The sequence below is a fragment of the Mytilus californianus genome, unplaced genomic scaffold (assembly GCF_021869535.1).
Source record: "Mytilus californianus isolate M0D057914Y unplaced genomic scaffold, xbMytCali1.0.p SCAF_19, whole genome shotgun sequence".
Taxonomy (NCBI): domain Eukaryota; kingdom Metazoa; phylum Mollusca; class Bivalvia; order Mytilida; family Mytilidae; genus Mytilus; species Mytilus californianus.
The window spans coordinates 878,090-898,129 of record NW_026262667.1 but is presented as its reverse complement, the minus strand read 5'-3'; the positions used below and the strand labels follow the sequence as shown (position 1 = coordinate 898,129).

Genomic DNA, 20,040 nt, shown 5'->3' with positions numbered 1-20,040 from the left:
TTGGAGTCTGTATTAGCTGTTCGGAAGTGCAGGAATAGAAACAACATATAAATGTTTGTAGAATATTGCTCTTAATGACGGTCACCCTTTGACAGTTTTGTTTTGTGAACATTTGTGCCATTTATATAGGTTAATTGCATTCTAGTTGAGTATACAGAGGAAAATATGGAGTATAAAATTGAGAATGGAAATGGGAAATATGTCAAAGAGACAACAACCCGACCAATGAGCAGACAACAGCCGAAGGCCACCAATGGGTCTTCAACGCAGCGAGAAAATCCCGCACCCGGAGGTGGTCCTCAGCTGGCCCCTAAATAAAATTGTGTACTAGTTCAGTGAAAATGGACGTCACACTAAACTCCAAAACATATAAATGAACTAAATTTAAAAAACATACAAGACTAACAAAGGTCAGAGGCTCTTGACGTGGGACAGGCGCAAAAATGCGGCGGGGTTAAACATGTTTTGTGAGATCTCAACCCACCCCCTATACCTCTAGCCAATGTTGAACAAACAAACACATAGCAATACGCACAGTAAAACTCAGTTTAAAAGAATCTGAGTCCGATGTCAGAATAGGTAACAAAAGAAACTAAGCAAAATGACAATGATACATAAATGAACAAAGGACTACTAGCAGTTACTGACATGCCAGCTCCAGACCTCAATTAAACTGATTGAAAGATTATGTCTTCATCATATGAAAATCAAGTACAATCCCTCCCGTTAGGGGTTTAGTATCATACCATCATAAAATATATGAGAAGAACATAACCCGTATCATGCCAACAACTGGTTTCAGAATAAATGTGTTTATTTCCGATGCAAAGACTCTATGAGTGAATCAATATTAATACCAAAATATGCAATCCTTAATGACTTGACAACAGTATCGTAACTATATCCTTTCCAAATAAGTCTGTAAGCTCATTTTCTTTGTACCAAGCTTAGTCCAAGCCAGAAGAAAACTGATACTAAATACTATCAAATATTTCAATTAGATTGTTCATATCTCATAACAGAATCAAGTCAATCATTCTTTGGAAATCAGTCAGAAAAATAAACCTAATAAAGTACATCTCCCATGACCACTGTTTTTATTGAATAAAACTAGCGAATTCCTATGTATTCTCGGAAATTATATTTCCTATTACAAAATAAGCCGGATATTCAAAGTAAAAAAAAACACGGTTTCTGAGTTGTTCTTTCTCCTCAACAATATGTATAAATTATTAAATTGTAAGCTATATTAGAGCTTCATCATGACATATGTAATACATGCAATAAATAATAGTTCGCCTACTCTATATCCAAATACTTTAAGTTTTGAAACAAAAAGACAAGTTGAAACTTATGAAATAAATACAAACAGCATGACTATGAGAGGCTGTTTTCAACATTTTCATTAAAATAGTTTTGGCTTGTATCATCGAGTGCTTAAACCATTAAATTTATATGAGACAGCTATTTTATATTTAGCTGGAAATAGCCCTTTCAAATATCTGAAATATAACCTATAATTTGCTTTCATCTTAAATGAAGACTAAATCTATGAGCTTCAAATACATTTTTCTATAATGTTATGATAAGTGTTAGTTGAAAAATATCTGCTATGTCATTAGTTATAATTACGCAGAGAAATAATTAACACAACGAATGTTTTCTCGTTAAAAATACACAAATGTGTTTATCATGATCATTTCAACACTAATTGCTGTATTGAACTACATAAGCAAAGAAAATGATCCGTTCGTATTTATTCAAACCTGGATTATTCGTTGATAATCATACATAACTCTAGATTAATTGCAAAATCAATAACCAGTTATCGGTTATAGCTTAGCACCGTGATGTGGATAGGCTTAGAATATTGGTTATTGTTCCAATAGTCGAACATCAACAGTCTGACATAGAAATACGAGAATTTTGTGTCATTATGTCTCTCTTAGGATTGCAAATGTAACATAATTATTATAAAGTTAGTAGAGATAGTAAAAAGAGACAACACTTTTAAAACTATAATGTACTGTATAAAGAAAATTGCAGTTGATGTAAAAACTTATTTTTCTTATGGTTTTATCTGAAAATTCGATCACTTTAATAATTTACAGATTTCTGGTGAGATAAAGTCTTAATGGAAAAACTTGTGAACGGTATATTTTGAAAAAAAAAGACGCGTAAACTCAATTTGTAACCAGGAAATCGTGAATAGATGTCATAGTTTTATTGCTGTGTTTCTTTTCCTGTCCGGTAAAAAAAGATGAAGAGGGAAGTGTAATTTTACATTTGACGGATACAAACTTAACTAGGATGTGATAGGAGTTTTAAAAATCAGTTTATGACAATATATTCAAATGGAAAATTTCTCTTTCACCGGTATTCCAGATGTGAAAGAGACCAACTTAACAGTGAAGTCATTTTTAGCCAAACCTTCACCGGTCCCGTCAGCAGTAACTTTTACTCTTGGTGTCACAGGAAACATCATAGCAATATTTTTCCTTTTCAAAGCATCAAAAAGTCATAAATGGAACGTGTTTTACAGGTTCGTAACAGCTTTAGCATTGACAGATCTTTTCGGTATTTTGACTACATCACCAGTTGCGTTTGCCGTTTATGACAATGATCTTGTATGGGTTGGCGGACAACCACTTTGTCATTATTTATCATTCATGCTAACCTTTGCAGGAGTTGCCACGGTAGTATTTGTGGGAGCCATGGCACTAGATAGATACCTGGCTATTACATTTCCATTTAAATATAGTCAGTGGAATAAAGATACCATCGTTAATATAATCATCGTTGGAATATGGATCGGGTCAGCGTTTGTGGCCTGCTTGCCGCTTATGGGACTTGGACATAATATAAAACAGTTCCCAGGAACATGGTGCTTTTTCAACTTTTTTGGAAACACTGTTGAAGATCAGATATTTTCATACTTTTACGCTTCAATTGGTTTAGGTGTTATTTCAATGACGGCAATCCTGAACATACTTGTAATAGTAGCTTTGACTCGTGGGAAGAGAAGCCACGCCCGACGTGGGAGTATTAGTAGTAAATCTGCGCGTGCAAGGACAGATATTTATATAACTGTGTTTTTAGTGGCTATATTTGCTACGTTTGCTATTTGCTGGACACCATTTATGGTAAGATTTACATTCATGTCGTTTGGTTATTTCTATTGTTTGGTTACTGTCTAACTGACGTATACCACACATCTTTTATTCATGACACAAAAAAAAAAACCCGTTTGTTTTGTCAATTTCAACACAGTCGCCTGTTAAGAAACTAACAGTATTTTGAATTATTAGAAATTTTAAAACGAACGCATGTTAAATAATGTTAGCGGTAAACCTATTATTAAATACTGGAAAGAAAAACAAATGAAATACAATGGTAGTGTTACACATGTATGAAAGGATTACACAAAGTCGCTTAAATCACTCATAATATTTCCAAGATTCCGGATAATCTTTATCATAGAAAAACTGTGAGACAAACCATTCAATAACCGTGATAAAAACATATGTCAAATAGTAAGTTTTATGTTTGGCAAATTTTATCACGGGGAATCGTATTTGCAATCGATGAAAATGTCTCATTAATCCAAGATAAAAACATTAAAGGATAACCAGCAACGGCAACTGGCTACCGGACGCCAACTGTGATATATTTAGCCATTCAGCAAAAACAAATACATACATGTCAAATTAATCCATTCTATGACCTATAATGGTTTACTTTTATAAATTTTGACTTGGATGGAGAGTTGTCTCATCGGCACTCATACCACATCTTCTTATATCTATGACACTTCTTTTGTCAATATCAGAAAATATACAACAAACACCCGAAAAGTATAGTCAAGGATGGGGTTTGTGTTTCTTCAGTTCAAATCACACAATGATTAAATTGCGAAAGCATGCAATTTTATGTAAAATAATGGCGGGAACGCCGCTTACGAAATAAAAAGATATGATGTAAGTAATAGAAAGACGCTCATATCATTTAAAAATTATAAAAAAAGTTATCTGATGTTAAGAAGACAATACCTTCCATTTATTTAACGTTAATGATTAAATCTCATTAATAAAGTCAATGACTAAATGGGCGACATTGGCTTCCAAATTCATTACCATCAAATTGACTCAACATGACTGCTTAATTTGATTTAATAGATACAAAAATATTTACCAAAATTAGAAAAAAGGAAACGGTAAACAGTTCACGAAATCATCATAAAGTATCAGCATTCGTGCATAGTTAAGTACTAGACGCCATATCTTATCAACCATCGAGATGACCTCCAAAGACTGCGGCTGGTCATGTAACCCGATATACATATAGATATTAATATAAATAGACAAAAAACACGTGCAATAGTTTAATGACGATTTTGGAGGTCTGTTTGATTTCGTGTCATAGATTAAAAAATGTATTAATCATCTTTTCACCTGTATACGAATTATTTTTGTGGACCAAATCAGTCAACGAAATGGTTCTTCCTGATGGTTTCCTTTTTCTTTTATCTATTTGGACATTTTTTAATTTTGATAACTGAACATACTGAGCACAAGTGAAACCCTTTTCCAACTAAGGGTCATATTAAAGGTTGCATGCATAAGTACCACAAATGAGATAGACTTATTATCTTGCAAGACACTAGTTTATCAGCGATGTCTTCGTATTTATGTTTTACAAAATTGAAAAAAAAACGGCTGCTAATAGCGAATAATTATTTAAATATTCCACATTATAAACATTCTTGTAATGTCATGTAATGTATGTTAATCCAATGCAAGCTACCCACTTCTTATTTCTAATGGCAGTTTTCAGTTCAACTAGGTTTATGAAATTATGCAACTAAGGTTTGAAAACAGAAATTCTTGAGAATTATTTCAGGAGCAAATGTGTTTTTTGGTTTAATATTGTTAATGTGCCATCCGTCACAACAATATATACATTTGCATGTATGCTAAAATATGAACATGCTTTTAATAGTAATATCGAGTTAGTTTAGATAATTACACACAGGAGTATTTTTGATGGGAACGAACTTTTCATTTAATTATTATCGAATATTTATTTATGTAGATGTTTCCAGATCTTTACTCATGGGAAGCATATAAGATATGACTATAGTAATTAACAAACGAAAAAATATTTGGACTCGGCCGTTTTATAGCTTGATATGTTGTATAGGCATCTGATAATTACTGAAGGCTGTGTGTTGAGCTTTAGATGTCTTACAATGTTTCACTATTCAGAATGGTCATTCATCACATGGAAATGCTTTAGTAACCTCGTCAGTGCTTGTCTATATCTACATACCAAAATGTGTATTTATCTGAATTGGTGGCTTCACTGACCCTAGTGTCTAGCAAATGATTGCAGTTTTAACCCCAAGTAGCGGGCATTAATGTTGACTCCGATGTGTCTTTTGGTTACTTATGTTATTAGGTAGCTTTTTCATTGACGTATACCGAACATCTCCTTTAATTCATAAATGCTATAAGACAAATATTCAGTACAAAGTCAAAGGACAGGGATCCAAAAACTTCGGGTAACTACCTTCAACAATGATCAAAGAAAATGCATACCATATATTATATTAGCTCATCTAATCTGTACTAAGCACAACTAGAGGCTCTTAAGAGCCTGTGTCGCTTGATCTATGTGCATTTTCATCAATGGTCCCTCTCCAACATTTTAGACTAGGATGTAATTCATGACTAAGATCTCTTTTGTTTGTTGATTTTATATTGCTGATCATATATTTCTGCTTTCAGTTTCTCTCTTTCTATTATAGTTTTTGCAAAAATAGCTAAAAATCGTCATTTAATGTCACTATCTTTAAGTTGGCTTACACTTTCATCTTTGTTGACCTATTTGTAGATCTAGTCTGAAATTTTTTGCTGTTTATAGTTATTTCAAATCTTCTATAGTTTTTAGATTCTCGATCGGACGAATTTTATTCCAAAGGGTATCCACGGCAAGAAACAAAGATTTAACAAAACGAATGTACATGTTCAAGTATTCAACAGTAAATTTTGTTACATGATAATAATTCAAAATATAATAATGTATAATTAGTAATTTCTATCCATCTTTTTCATTTTCATCCCTTCAAAAAAACAAAATCAGATATGAACGTCAACACTAACCCTAACTGTGAACCGAATGACAAAGGATAATAAGATCAAAATAATTCGATAAAAGGACTCCGTTTGTTCTAACTTACCAATTATTTGTGAAAATAGCATGGTGTTGTTCGGGAGCATTGGAAACCAGTAGAAAAAAAAATCTCGAACTACCTAAGACCTTTCCCGAGCCCACTAAGATAGGTTTTGGACAACAAATAATCTTAGCAATCTGCTGGTGCCGGCTGAAGTGTTTTAATCCAGTATTGCTTTTGGAGAATGCCGCTCATGTGGTGACAAACTCTGCATAACCTTCATCAACATTCATTAGTAAGACCACTCAAAAGAACTACCATCCATTAGTGAAAGAAAAGTATTTTACAATATGACTCACCAAAGTTTGAAAGTTTCACCTGTGGCCTTTCCACACACGCCTCATTGGACATAAGAACGATATGACGAAGAAGCCACATCTCCAAGCGAGACACTTCACAGTCGGACCACAACCTCGACATAAGAACTATATGACGAAGAAACCACATCTCCAAGCGAGACACTTCACAGTCGGACCACAACCTCGACATAAGAACGATATGACGAAGAAGCCACATCTCCAAGCGAGACACTTCACAGTCGGACCACAAACTCGACATAAGAACGATATGGCGAAGAAGCCACATCTCCAAGCGAGACACTTCACAGTCGGACCACAACCTCGACATAAGAACGATATGACGAAGAGGCCACATCTCCAAGCGAGACACTTCACAGTCGGACCACAACCTCGACATAAGAACGATATCACGTAGAAGCCACATCTCCAAGCGAGACACTTCACAGTCGGACCACAACCTCGACATAAGAACGATATGACGAAGAAGCCACATCTCCAAGCGAGACACTTCACAGTCGGACCACAACCTCGACAAAGAACGATATCACGTAGAAGCCACATCTCCAAGCGAGACACTTCACAGTCGGACCACAACCTCGACATAAGAACGATATCACGTAGAAGCCACATCTCCAAGCGAGACACTTCACAGTCGGACCACAACCTCGACATAAGAACGATATCACGTAGAAACCACATCTCCAAGCGAGACACTTCACAGTCGGACCACAACCTCGACATAAGACGATATTACGAAGAAGTCACATCTCCAAGCGAGACACTTCACAGTCGGACCACAACCTCGACGACATCACCCGCATGAAAGTTTTAGTAATTAAACAGAACATTTACTAGAATGAAACCCAGCGGGAGTCCAGTGAATGAATATTTTGTGTTCCAACTGGTTTTTACAGTCTTGTCTTATGTTGTTCTGTTAAACCACTGACCTAGGTTATAGCGCTAAAAAACATGTCTAACCCCGCCACATTCTTTATGTACCTTACTCAAGTAAAGAGTCTGTAATTCAGTGGTCATCGATAGTTGCAGCCTGTCATATTTGTATATCGTTAATTTTTTTGTCACAAATCAGGCTGTTGGTTTTTCTTGTTTGAATAGTTTCTCATTTTGTCATGTCGTGGCATATTATAGCTGACTGTACGGTATTGGTTTTGTTCATTGTTGAAACCCGTACGGCAACCAATAGTTGCTTACATCCACGTCATTTGGACTCTGGAGGACAGTTGTCTCATTGGCGATCATACAACATCTCCTTTTTTATATTAATGTCCTTCATCCAAATGACATCATCATAAAAAAATCCTTTTTTTTTATTGCATTCATCAGGGGTATATTTTGGCTGTATTAATAGTATAGGTTTGCATATGCTATTGCAGTTTGACAGTTTGGGATGTATACGTACGCACCCACGTGTAAGGTATTGAGTTTTGTTTATTGTATATCTTTCAAGATTACGGATAAATTACAAATTACCTGTATATATGAGAACTTAGAATTTTAGATTACGTAATTGCATTATGAAATAAAAAAAACCAAGATTGAAAATTACGAAGGCTATTTGTGCCGAAATATTTGTCCATCCGATATTATCTATTTTATCTTATTTTTCTATAATTATCATTTATCAGTATCGATGTACATTTTATGCTTATAAGTTTTTCCTGGTTTATAATTTCCTGGTTTTTTAGATAGATAAACATAAAATAGAATAATTGTCATGAACACGCAAGATTCCGTGACTTATATAGTCCTACAGTGTACATTGTTATCTAGATAAACTGATAAAATGTCTTTTCTATTTCTGGTTTGAGAACAATGGCCATTCTAATAATTGCAAATCAAAATTTGAGGTTTTAATTTTCGAGATTGCTTCACATTATTCCCCAAAGCATAATCCGTTCGAATCCTGGGTTGTTTAAATTAAAGGCATAATTGAAAGACAATTACACGATTACTTTTTCTTATTACACCAGACTCATGTGAATTATCAATTTTTATATTCTTTGTGATAACGATTTTAAAGCTTTTCATAATTCTATTTACTTCCTACACATACACGTAACTTTATACAAGATACAATTGAATTTCGGATGACACAATTTATGGTATTTTTTTTTTTATTTCTGTCCTTTTTATGTTTCCCTTTTTATGGAATAGCTATAACTAGATACTATTCAAACTACGCAAATTTTGAAAAAGACACGCAGCTGAAAATAATTATTGTGCTTGATTCCAAGTGTAGATTTATCTCTAGCTACAAACAATGGCTAACGTAAATTTCAAATCTATTAAAAGATGCTTAAACTCATGGTACATCAGAATTCACCTGAAGTATTAATATAAGATTACGTTTGGAGACAAAATTTTATAAACTTTATTTGTTCTTACCATTAAATTTTGATTGTAAGAATTGTCAATTGTTTCACTTGATATTTTCCCTCTCAGCTTATTAATAACGAAAGTCGAATGTTATTCAGAGGCGGATACATTACGTAGCATAAACAGATTTATTTAAAGTCGGGTATACATATAACAATACAACATAAGCTCTGTGGAGCTTTTAACTGACATACATATATTTGATAAACACAAGATATAAAACATTTAAAACAGAAAGCACAGCAAATCATAGCAATTAATAAGCAAATCAAAGCATTTAAAAGCAAACTGAAAATGCAGACAAACTGTACTCATGCAGTAGCTATTAAGCACTTGAAGAATTTCAAGCATGTAGAACAAAAATAAAAAAGTATGCAACAAAAATATAAAAGCCAGAGTATATAAGATTAATAGATGTTCTACAGCTCACTGAGATCTGAAGGGGGAACACTGACACGAACTGCTCCCCCAATTACCAACCAAACTTTTAAACTGATCAAAAGGCATTTCTTCCATCATCTTATTCGGCTGTTCGTTCCAGAGTTTGGCTCCTGCACATCTGAATGAGTGCAGCCCATTGGTAGTGTCCTTACCCCGGGAACATCAGCTATATCGTCATTTCTGAAAGAATAACCACAGCTTTAAATTTCAATAAGATCATGTAAATACAGTGGACATTGTTTATTAACAATTTTATATACCTCTATTGCTATTATTCTAATTCTTTTGATTTTTAAACTTGGTAATTTTTATGTAATTAACAGTTGTTGATATGTGCTACAATAATCCTCATAAATAAATCTTCAGGCACGTTCCTGTATTTTCTATATTTTTCAGGTATTACAATCAAAACAAACATGGCATACTACTTGATAATAATTAAAATTGTGTTATTTTCAAATTAAGCAATTCGATATCCTAAATAAGATATATCAAATATTCTTAATCCGTAATATTCCTTCTAGAAATGAGGAAAATCAATCAAATTCTGTAAATATACAAATAAGGAGATGTGGTATGATTGCCAATGAGACAACTATCCACCAAAGTTCAAATGAAGTGGAAGTAAGCAATTATATGTAACCGTACGGCCTTCGACAATGAGAAAAAACCCATACCATATAGTCGGCTATAAGTCTATTTAACTTAATAAAATATGCTAATTATATAATTTCAGCCTGTTTCTCTTTTCAGATTCGAATAATAATCAACTCGACAGGCGTTATTAAAATCGACAGAAGAACAGATCTTATAACACTGAGATTAGCCACTCTGAACCAGATTCTAGATCCGTGGGTATATATACTGTTTAGGCGCGAAGTCTTAGTCAAAATAACAAAATTTATCAGAAAAAGGAGAAAGGGTTCATTTCTTGTAAGATTGGCGAGTTTTACCAGCAGTTTTAAGAGCAATGTGTCGGATCCAGAAAAAATGGGAAATTTTGATAAAGAAAAACAAAACGCAGATGTGACAAAGCCTTCGCAAGAGGATATAAAGCAGCTGACCGTTGACATTATTAGTAATCATCAAGATCAGAATAGTCAGGCTAATAGTACTGACAATCAAATTGACGTTGATGAAGCTTTTATACCAACCAATAACGTTGAATCAAGACTTCCTGAAGTTGTATCTGTCAGTGATGATCAGGTTATAATTAATTAGCCAATATTATTGTCGGAGTCGATATAAACAGCATTTAACAACTATAGTCTACAAACATATATACTTAACGATAAATTCATTTTATTATACGGAACAACAAATATGATTTGGTCTTACTAAATAGTCATTCCTGCGGAATAAATGGAATAACATATTATGGTCAAACACTTGTCGATGAATATAAATGTTTTCTTTAGATATGATGGTCTCGTGGTAACGTTCTAGCCTCATGTGTGGAAGGTCGTGAATTCGATTCAGGTAAAACACATGTCGACGAATATAAATGTTTTCTTTAGTTATAATGGTCTCGTGGTAACGTTTTAGCCTCATGTGTGGAAAGTCGTGAATTCGATTCAGGTAAAACCAAAGACGTAACAAATGTTTTGCTGCTTCTCCTTAAGCATGGTTTATTTAGGAGTAAGAGCAAATACTGGTTGGCTCTGTTGTGCAGGGTGTTACTTTGTGAACACAACTATTAATGATCCGGCTCAGCGTCATGGTCGGCCTAGTACAAAACAGGGTTCATATTCATATTACATCAAGATGTTCTCGTCCTTATATGCATGTTATATTTGCCACCGGACCAATTCACCATAAAAGCAGTATTATAGTTATTATAAGCTCGAAGGTCTTAAGCTTTAAGGACAAACGCTTACGAAAGAGACTGTCTCTATGTTTTATGGCTAAACCGGAAGTTTTACGAATAAAAAGGATAATAAAATCAAACAAAGAATGCAGTTATGTTTTTGTGCTTATCTTAATGTTGTTGTAAGGCATTACTGCGTTATGTTTGCTAATTTTTAGTAATGTGTCAAACGGGATGAAGATTAGAAAGTTTGGTATGGCAATTGATCCCACGAAAATATTTATATTGTTGCAAAGGTTTTTCAGTGCAAAGAACTCTTTATAAACACAGTAATGACATTCGAAATGATGCCCCAGTTACATTCGTATGAAAAAATCGCAGTACAAAATCTCCTTTTAAGTTTAAGTTTTCTTTTAAACCAAAGCATGCTCAGGACGGGCCTTACAGACGGACGAGGGAAGTCCATGTGATCACGTTTCAATCCGCAATGTATTACTTCCCAGTATATTGTACATTTCACTATTGTTGCATTAAGTCCAAGTATATATTATGCCTTAGGAGTATAAATGAATAAATAACATAATTAGATAACATAAAAATCAAAGCCACACTGCTTATAATAGTGCATAGTGCATTGTATTTTTGATGTGTTATGTTTTTGAAGATGAAAGTCAAGGAAGAATTGTGGATGGCGCAAAAGACCACATTTGCAATACAAACACTTCTTTCTATTTTGTTTTCAATGAAAGTCAAATATTTATCATTATCTACTCTATATCCTATATCAAATCTTTGTATTTTTGGGGGGTTTTAGTTGACTGTAATTACGGCTTTGATATAAATGCAATGTTTGTCATCGAGTTAAGCAGCACAAGAATCAATCAATCGTGTGTTCATCAATATACAGATAAGTTTGAAAAAAATGATCCGTTTTCTCATTTTACATAAGATTAACATACTAAAAATGTAAAAGCAGATATGCGATATTTGTTTGCTTGATGAATATGTACATAATGTGTACAATTTAACCTGTAAAATTTAGAAATATTACAACCTTTTGCTAGTACCTGACAACAATTGCCTATCGTTTCTTTTTCAAAAGATCATAGTACGGCTCGGAAAACCTGCTCTTAGTTTAAGCAGTTAACAAATCGACCGCTGCACTTTAACACTATGTCACTGTAAATAATGTTGCAGCGGGAAATTCATTATCTTCTCAGACTTTTAATGGATATAGAATGTGTATCGGACTGTTTTAAAATCAGTATGAAGTTATCAGACATCCTATCAATCATTATTTATAATATGTAGTTAAAACGTTTTAAGTAAATTTTTGATTACTTCCAGATGTGAACTATATTTATGTAGAACAGTTTGAAGCTATCCATTAAGATGCTAATTTAAAAAAGAAAAAACAATTGATTGTAATGGTTTTTTTTCTTTGATATGAATAAAATGAATATGTTTAAACGTCGATATGACAGCAACATAATGACGCACCAACACACAAGCAACAGACATAAAGCCCTCTTCAGTGTTCAGCAATGGGGATTTAAACTGCCAGCAGATTTTAAATGCAGGCTCAATCTATAAGCCGCTGAATCAGATAAATGAGCATTTTGGTGTGTTTATCAAGAAGTGTTTTATGAGTTGCAAAAAAAAGTTAGAACGTATAATTACAACTAGAACATATTTATTATAGAGTTAGGTACTACTTCGGCTGTCGGCATTGATTCAACATCACATTTTCATTTTGTTCAAATACACCAACCGATAGAGGAAAACCAACAACATTTAATGCAATCACTGTTTTCATCTTTTCATCATGCCAACTTAAATATCCCGTTCAATATCTTAAACTACTATCCATACTATTTAATGTTATATTATGTTTCTTTGCTTCTTCTCATCATGCATTGTCAAACATTGGGAAAAATATAAAACGGTCCCTATTTTGAAAACGTTCGTCATTTCAATGCATCGTCCATAAAGAATATACAACCTTAAAGTTTCATTTTAGTTTTAACTTATATGATAGGACACAATCGTTTCTTTTTACCTAACGTTTGTTTCATCATTTAGCTGATTTTATCACATTATATGTAACTATCCAATCTGGGACATAATATGTCAATCCCAGGTACAATATTTATCTTTTCTCTAAATACTGGAACCAAGTTTGTAGTCGATAATTTGTTATATATCAAAATAACTTAGTATAGAATATCATCGATAATTTATCCTATAACATTCAGTTTTATTTGCACTTATCTTTCATTTGACCTTATCGTATTCATGGTAATGACGGAGAAACACGTTCAATTCTGGCTGGTAATTTTATTATTCCGGTAATATAAAAATAAGAAGATATGGTTTGATTGCCAATGAGACAACTCTCCACCACAGACCAAATAACGTAGAAAGTTAGCAACTATTGGTCACCGTACGGCCTTCAACAATGAGCAAAACCCATACCGCCTAGCTAGCCTTAAAAGGCACGGAAAAGACAATAAAACAAGTAATACGAGAAAAGTAACGGTCTGGTTTATGTATAAAACAATAAACGAAAAACAAATATGAAATACAGCAATAAACGACAACTACTGAATTACAAGCTCGTGACTTGAGACAGGTACATACATAATGTGGCGGGTGTTAAAAATGTTTGCGGGCGCACCCCTCCCCCTTTTCACCTAAGACGGTGGTGTAACAGCACAACATAATAAAAAAAAACTATAAAAATCAGTTGACAAGGGCTTAACTCATCAGATCGATACAAGTCACAAAAACAATTAACACAAACACAAAAGACACAAAGTAAAGATCTGAGAGTACTCACCGACTTTACTGAAAGCTTGTCTAAAGCTAATAGCAACTAATAACAATCATGTATGTACGACTAAAATATCAACCAGTACTCATCAAACTTCCAATAGATTTAGTATAAGAGACGTAATTAATTAAGATATTGTGAAATGCCAAAATATAGGTATCGACAGATTTTACGACTGTGAATGCACATAAGTCACAGTGTATAACAATGATATTTAGTTAGGTTTTAATTTATTGATAACAAAATCATTGTTTTTACTGATAAACAAATATTCTGTTTGCTTAACGTTATGTTTATATCGAAATGAATGGACTTACCAGACGAACAAAATGTTCACATTAAATGAATGGACTGAACGAACAAATGAAATTACCGGACTTGAGGGTAGTGGTATTAGAGTTCCAAATAAAAAAAATTGTAAAGACATAAGAACTTTATCAAGCAAAAACACCTGACGGCAAGTCAGGTCTTACAGAAGTGCTTAGGAGACTTTGACGTTCACTATAAATGTACATAGATGAGCAAAAACTTTATAAAAATATGGAACATATACCACAGAACATTTATCAAGTTAAAGAAGAAAAAAAAACAAACAAACAAACAAACTGGCCACGCCATAGTCTAAAAAAAGACAAACAACAATGCACAAAACAATAAACAGACAAAATTGAGTAACACGAACGGCTTCTCCAGTCGCGCCAAGTTAGGACTATTTTTGGACATGATCACTTATTGGTTCATTAATAGTATTTCGACAAAATTGCCGACAATTTTGTTAGATTTAACGTTACACCAATACTAAACTAATGAGGGTTCGGTATAATGGTCATTGATCAAAATGAGAAATTTCATTCATTATTAAAAACATTTATCATGTTTGCAATAAACAAATGATGAAAGATTGCAAAGATTATACAATTCTTAATATGGTAGTTGATTTTCACTTGTTGCGTTGATTGATAGCGTTTAATTTTGTCAGTTTTTATGGACTTCCTTTCTGAATTTGCATTGGAGTTCGGTATTTTTGTTACACTTTATTAGTTATAAAAGACTTCTAAGACAAACGGAGAAAAAGTGAAACCTATTGAACACAAGATACATAAGTAAAGTAAAGTTTTCTCTATTTTCATTTCTTGTAAGAGGAGAGTGATTTCTGCTATTACACATAGCAGAAATCACACTCCTCTTACAAGAAATGAAAATAGAGAAAACTTTACTTTACTTATAATTGGGAAGTTCTAACTTTAATACGTTTTTAAGTAAATCAATTCAAATTGATTTGTATGTTCAAATGTAGATATAAAGTTAAGCGATTTAGTAATGAAAGACAGCATTTTTATAGATACACACAATCGCTGAAATAATTTTTTTTTTTGCTTATTAAAAAAAACGGTATTATACTGTTGAGTGCTTTTCTTGTACTGCTAATTATTATTGAACGCATTTGCTTACTTTTGTTAAAAAGGTGGACATTGATATCTTAAAAATAATCTTTGAATCAATTAAATGTGCATGTGCCTGTCCGAAGTCATGAGCATCGTCAGTGTCACTTATTGTCTTAATCTTTGTTGTATCTCAATGTTAAAGGAGTTTTTTAGACTGTAGAAGCAGTAACATCCTACACATAGAACTACATAGTTTATAAATAACCTAAACTATCTTAGTAGCAACATCTGAACAAGATTAAGTGAGAAAGCTTAATTTTAAAACTCGGACAAGAGCTATATATATGTGAAAAATGGGTTATTTCCACTTATCCTGGGACAATTACTATACAAACAGAATGAAGTATCATCTCGAAATATTTGTTGCCCTGCCAAATGTAAGTGATGATTAAGGTTAAGAGGGTGAACGGGTATGATTGGCACTCATACCACATCTTCTTATATCTATGTCCTGCCAAATGTAAGGGATAATTAAGGTTAAGAGGGTGAACGGGTATGTCCAGCCAAATGTGAGTGATAATTTAGGTTAAGAGGGTGAACGGGTATGTCCTGCCAAATGTAAGTGATGATTAAGGTTAAGAGGGTGAACGGGTATGTCCTGCCAAATGTAAGAGATAATTTAGGTTATGAGGTTGAACGGGTATGTCATGCCAAATGTAAGGGATGATTAAGGTTAAGAGGGTGAACGGGTATGTCCTGCCAAATGTAAGTGATTATTTAGGTTAAGAGGGTGAACGTGTATGTCCTGCCAAATGTAAGGGATAATTTAGGTTAAGAGGGTGAACGGGTATGTCCTGCCAAATGTAAGGGATAATTTAGGTTAAGAGGGTGAACGGGTATGTCCTGCCAAATGTAAGTGATAATTTAGGTTAAGAGGGTGAACGTGTATGTCCTGCCAAATGTAAGGGATAATTTAGGTTAAGAGGGTGAACGGGTATGTCCTGCCAAATGTAAGTGATGATAAAGGTTAAGAGGGTGAACGGGTATGTCCTGCCAAATGTAAGTGATGATTTAGGTTATGAGGGTGAACGGGTATGCTCTGCCAAATGTAAGGGATAATTTAGGTTAAGAGGGTGAACGGGTATGTCCTGCCAAATGTAAGTGATGATTAAGGTTAAGAGGGTGAACGGGTATGTCCTGCCAAATGTAAGGGATAATTTAGGTTAAGAGGGTGAACGGGTATGTCCTGCCAAATGTAAGGGATAATTTAGGTTAAGAGGGTGAACGGGTATGTCCTGCCAAATGTAAGTGATGATTAAGGTTAAGAGGGTGAACGGGTATGTCCTGCCAAATGTAAGGGATAATTTAGGTTAAGAGGGTGAACGGGTATGTCCTGCCAAATGTAAGGGATAATTTAGGTTAAGAGGGTGAACGGGTATGTCCTGCCAACTGTAAGTGATAATTTAGGTTAAGAGGGTGAACGGGTATGTCCTGCCAAATGTAAGGGATAATTAAGGTTAAGAGGGTGAACGGGTATGTCCTGCCAAATGTAAGGGATAATTTAGGTTAAGAGGGTGAACGGGTATGTCCTGCCAAATGTAAGGGATAATTTAGGTTAAGAGGGTGAACGGGTATGTCCTGCCAAATGTAAGTGATGATTAAGGTTAAGAGGGTGAACGGGTATGTCCTGCCAAATGTAAGGGATCATTTAGGTTAAGAGGGTGAACGGGTATGTCCTGTCAAATGTAAGGGATAATTTAGGTTAAGAGGGTGAACGGGTATGTCCTGCCAAATGTAAGTGATGATTAAGGTTAAGAGGGTGAACGGGTATGTCCTGCCAAATGTAAGGGATAATTTAGGTTAAGAGGGTGAACGGGTATGTCCTGCCAAATGTAAGTGATAATTTAGGTTAAGAGGGTGAACGGGTATGTCCTGCCAAATGTAAGTGATGATTTAGGTTATGAGGGTGAACGGGTATGCTCTGCCAAATGTAAGGGATAATTAAGGTTAAGAGGGTGAACGGGTATGTCCTGCCAAATGTAAGTGATAATTTAGGTTATGAGGGTGAACGGGTATGTCCTGCCAAATGTAAGTGATGATTAAGGTTAAGAGGGTGAACGGGTATATCCTGCCAAATGTAAGTGATGATTAAGGTTAAGAGGGTGAACGGGTATGTCCAGCCAAATGTAAGGGACAATTTAGGTTAAGAGGGTGAACGGGTATGTCCTGCCAAATGTAAGGGATAATTAAGGTTAAGAGGGTGAACGGGTATGTCCTGCCAAATGTAAGGGATAATTTAGGTTAAGAGGGTGAACGGGTATGTCCTGCCAAATGTAAGTGATGATTAAGGTTAAGAGGGTGAACGGGTATGTCCTGCCAAATGTAAGGGATAATTAAGGTTAAGAGGGTGAACGGGTATGTCCTGCCAACTGTAAGGGATAATTTAGGTTAAGAGGGTGAACGGGTATGTCCTGCCAAATGTAAGTGATGATTTAGGTTAAGAGGGTGAACGGGTATGTCCTGCCAAATGTAAGGGATTATTAAGGTTAAGAGGGTGAACGGGTATGTCCTGCCAAATGTAAGGGATAATTTAGGTTAAGAGGGTGAACGGGTATGTCCTGCCAAATGTAAGGGATAATTTAGGTTAAGAGGGTGAACGGGTATGTCCTGCCAAATGTAAGGGATAATTTAGGTTAAGAGGGTGAACGGGTATGTCCTGCCAAATGTAAGGGATAATTAAGGTTAAGAGGGTGAACGGGTATGCTCTGCCAAATGTACGGGATAATTTAGGTTAAGAGGGTGAACGGGTATGTCCTGCCAAATGTAAGTGATGATTAAGGTTAAGAGGGTGAACGGGTATGTCCTGCCAAATGTAAGGGATAATTTAGGTTAAGAGGGTGAACGGGTATGTCCTGCCAAATGTAAGGGATAATTTAGGTTAAGAGGGTGAACGGGTATGTCCTGCCAAATGTAAGGGATGATTAAGGTTAAGAGGGTGAACGGGTATGTCCTGCCAAATGAAAGGGATAATTTAGGTTATGAGGGTGAACGGGTATGTCCTGCCAAATGTAAGTGATGATTAAGGTTAAGAGGGTGAACGGGTATGTCCTGCCAAATGTAAGGGATAATTAAGGTTAAGAGGGTGAACGGGTATGTCCTGCCAAATGTAAGTGATAATTAAGGTTAAGAGGGTGAACGGGTATGTCCTGCCAAATGAAAGGGATAATTTAGGTTATGAGGGTGAACGGGTATGTCCTGCCAAATGTAAGTGATGATTAAGGTTAAGAGGGTGAACGGGTATGTCCTGCCAAATGTAAGGGATAATTTAGGTTAAGAGGGTGAACGGGTATGTCCTGCCAAATGTAAGTGATAATTAAGGTTAAGAGGGTGAACGGGTATGTCCTGCCAAATGTAAGGGATAATTAAGGTTAAGAGGGTGAACGGGTATTTTATTTTATTAGTAGAAGTTGGCTGATCATGTTAATAATATGTTATACGCCATCTTTGCAATCCGCACTACAAGCTCTTTTCTAATACTTTTGGTTTTATTTATGTTTGTGTAGTAATTGTGTGTAATGATATTATGATACACCAAATTCTTTTTGCGTCCTATACAAAATCTGCTCTGACAGAGTTACGAGGAAAAACGACTGAAATCGACGCTAAATACGTTTTATTGTCTTAATCACGACTTGCTTGACATATACGATGCGACTGTTTCTTAACCCACTGGCGGTAAGTTTTCGTGATCTTAGATCTTTAGATACCAAAAAGTCGCCTGATCTGTAAATTACCGATTGTGATATTTTGACAGAGTGTGGATTTGCATGATAGGTAACGCATGCATAACAGTAGACGCTTATCCTCTCGCTATCCAGTATCGATCCTTTTGGAGTTAATGCGATTCCCTCAGATTTTGTTGTTTACTTTGTTTCTCCTTTCATGTAATAGATTTATAAGATTTTGAACATCGATAAACTTCTGTTGCCTCAAATTTTCATGATGACTACCACATACAGAATAAAATGTAATTGTTTAACGGAAAATATATCATTGCACTGAGAATATTGAATTTTCATTTGATCTAGCGATAACAGTTATACAAGCCCTAAAATAGTCCAGCCGTTATAAGACACGAACGACCGTAGTGTGCCATTTATGTTTCAAAGCTACAGAATACTTCAATTGTATGTCATGATAGGACTAAATCAATTCTTTGATGTTGAAACTACCTATTTTTAACGTTCCGCCAGAGCTATGATTTTCTACTACTATCACATGTGATATTTAATACAGATATCCTGCTATTTTTCATTTAATCTCTGATGTTATAACGATGTTTATTCAGGAATGTAATGCTTCTTTTGCAGTTTTATCGAGGTGTAAAAACGTTAACCGAAGCACTTTTGTTTGAAGCGCTTCATACGCATATTTTTCGCATCATCAACGCTTTCACAATTCTATTGCTATCGGCCGGGCAGTATCACACAGCGGGACATGCAAAACACGGCGAAGTTTCATATACATGACGCGTTCCTGATGAAAAAAATCCAGAAAAACGCTTCGGACGAGCACGAAATTAATATTTGTTATTTTCATTTACTAGCACTCAGTCGATACCACTGCTGATTGACTGTTAGCATCAA

The 20,040-nt window shown here is 34.7% G+C and overlaps 1 protein-coding gene across 1 annotated transcript; it reads left to right on the top strand.

Annotated features, from left to right (window-relative positions):
* The first annotated feature begins 2,059 nt into the window (after positions 1-2,059).
* LOC127727028 (prostaglandin E2 receptor EP4 subtype-like) lies at positions 2,060-10,693 on the top strand. Its single transcript, XM_052234417.1, has 2 exons — positions 2,060-3,143; positions 10,123-10,693. Exons 1-2 carry the CDS (start codon positions 2,355-2,357, stop codon positions 10,588-10,590), a joined length of 1,257 nt encoding a protein of 418 aa, XP_052090377.1. The 5' UTR covers positions 2,060-2,354; the 3' UTR covers positions 10,591-10,693.
* The last annotated feature ends 9,347 nt before the right edge of the window (positions 10,694-20,040 follow it).

Excerpts from the sequence above, each read along its gene's own strand:
- LOC127727028 (XM_052234417.1), top strand. The coding sequence starts at position 2,355 with ATGGAAAATTTCTCTTTCACCGGTATTCCAGATGTGAAAGAGACCAAC. Across the intron at positions 3,144-10,122 it reads TTTGCTGGACACCATTTATG|ATTCGAATAATAATCAACTC; the intron begins GTAAGATTTACA and ends TTCTCTTTTCAG.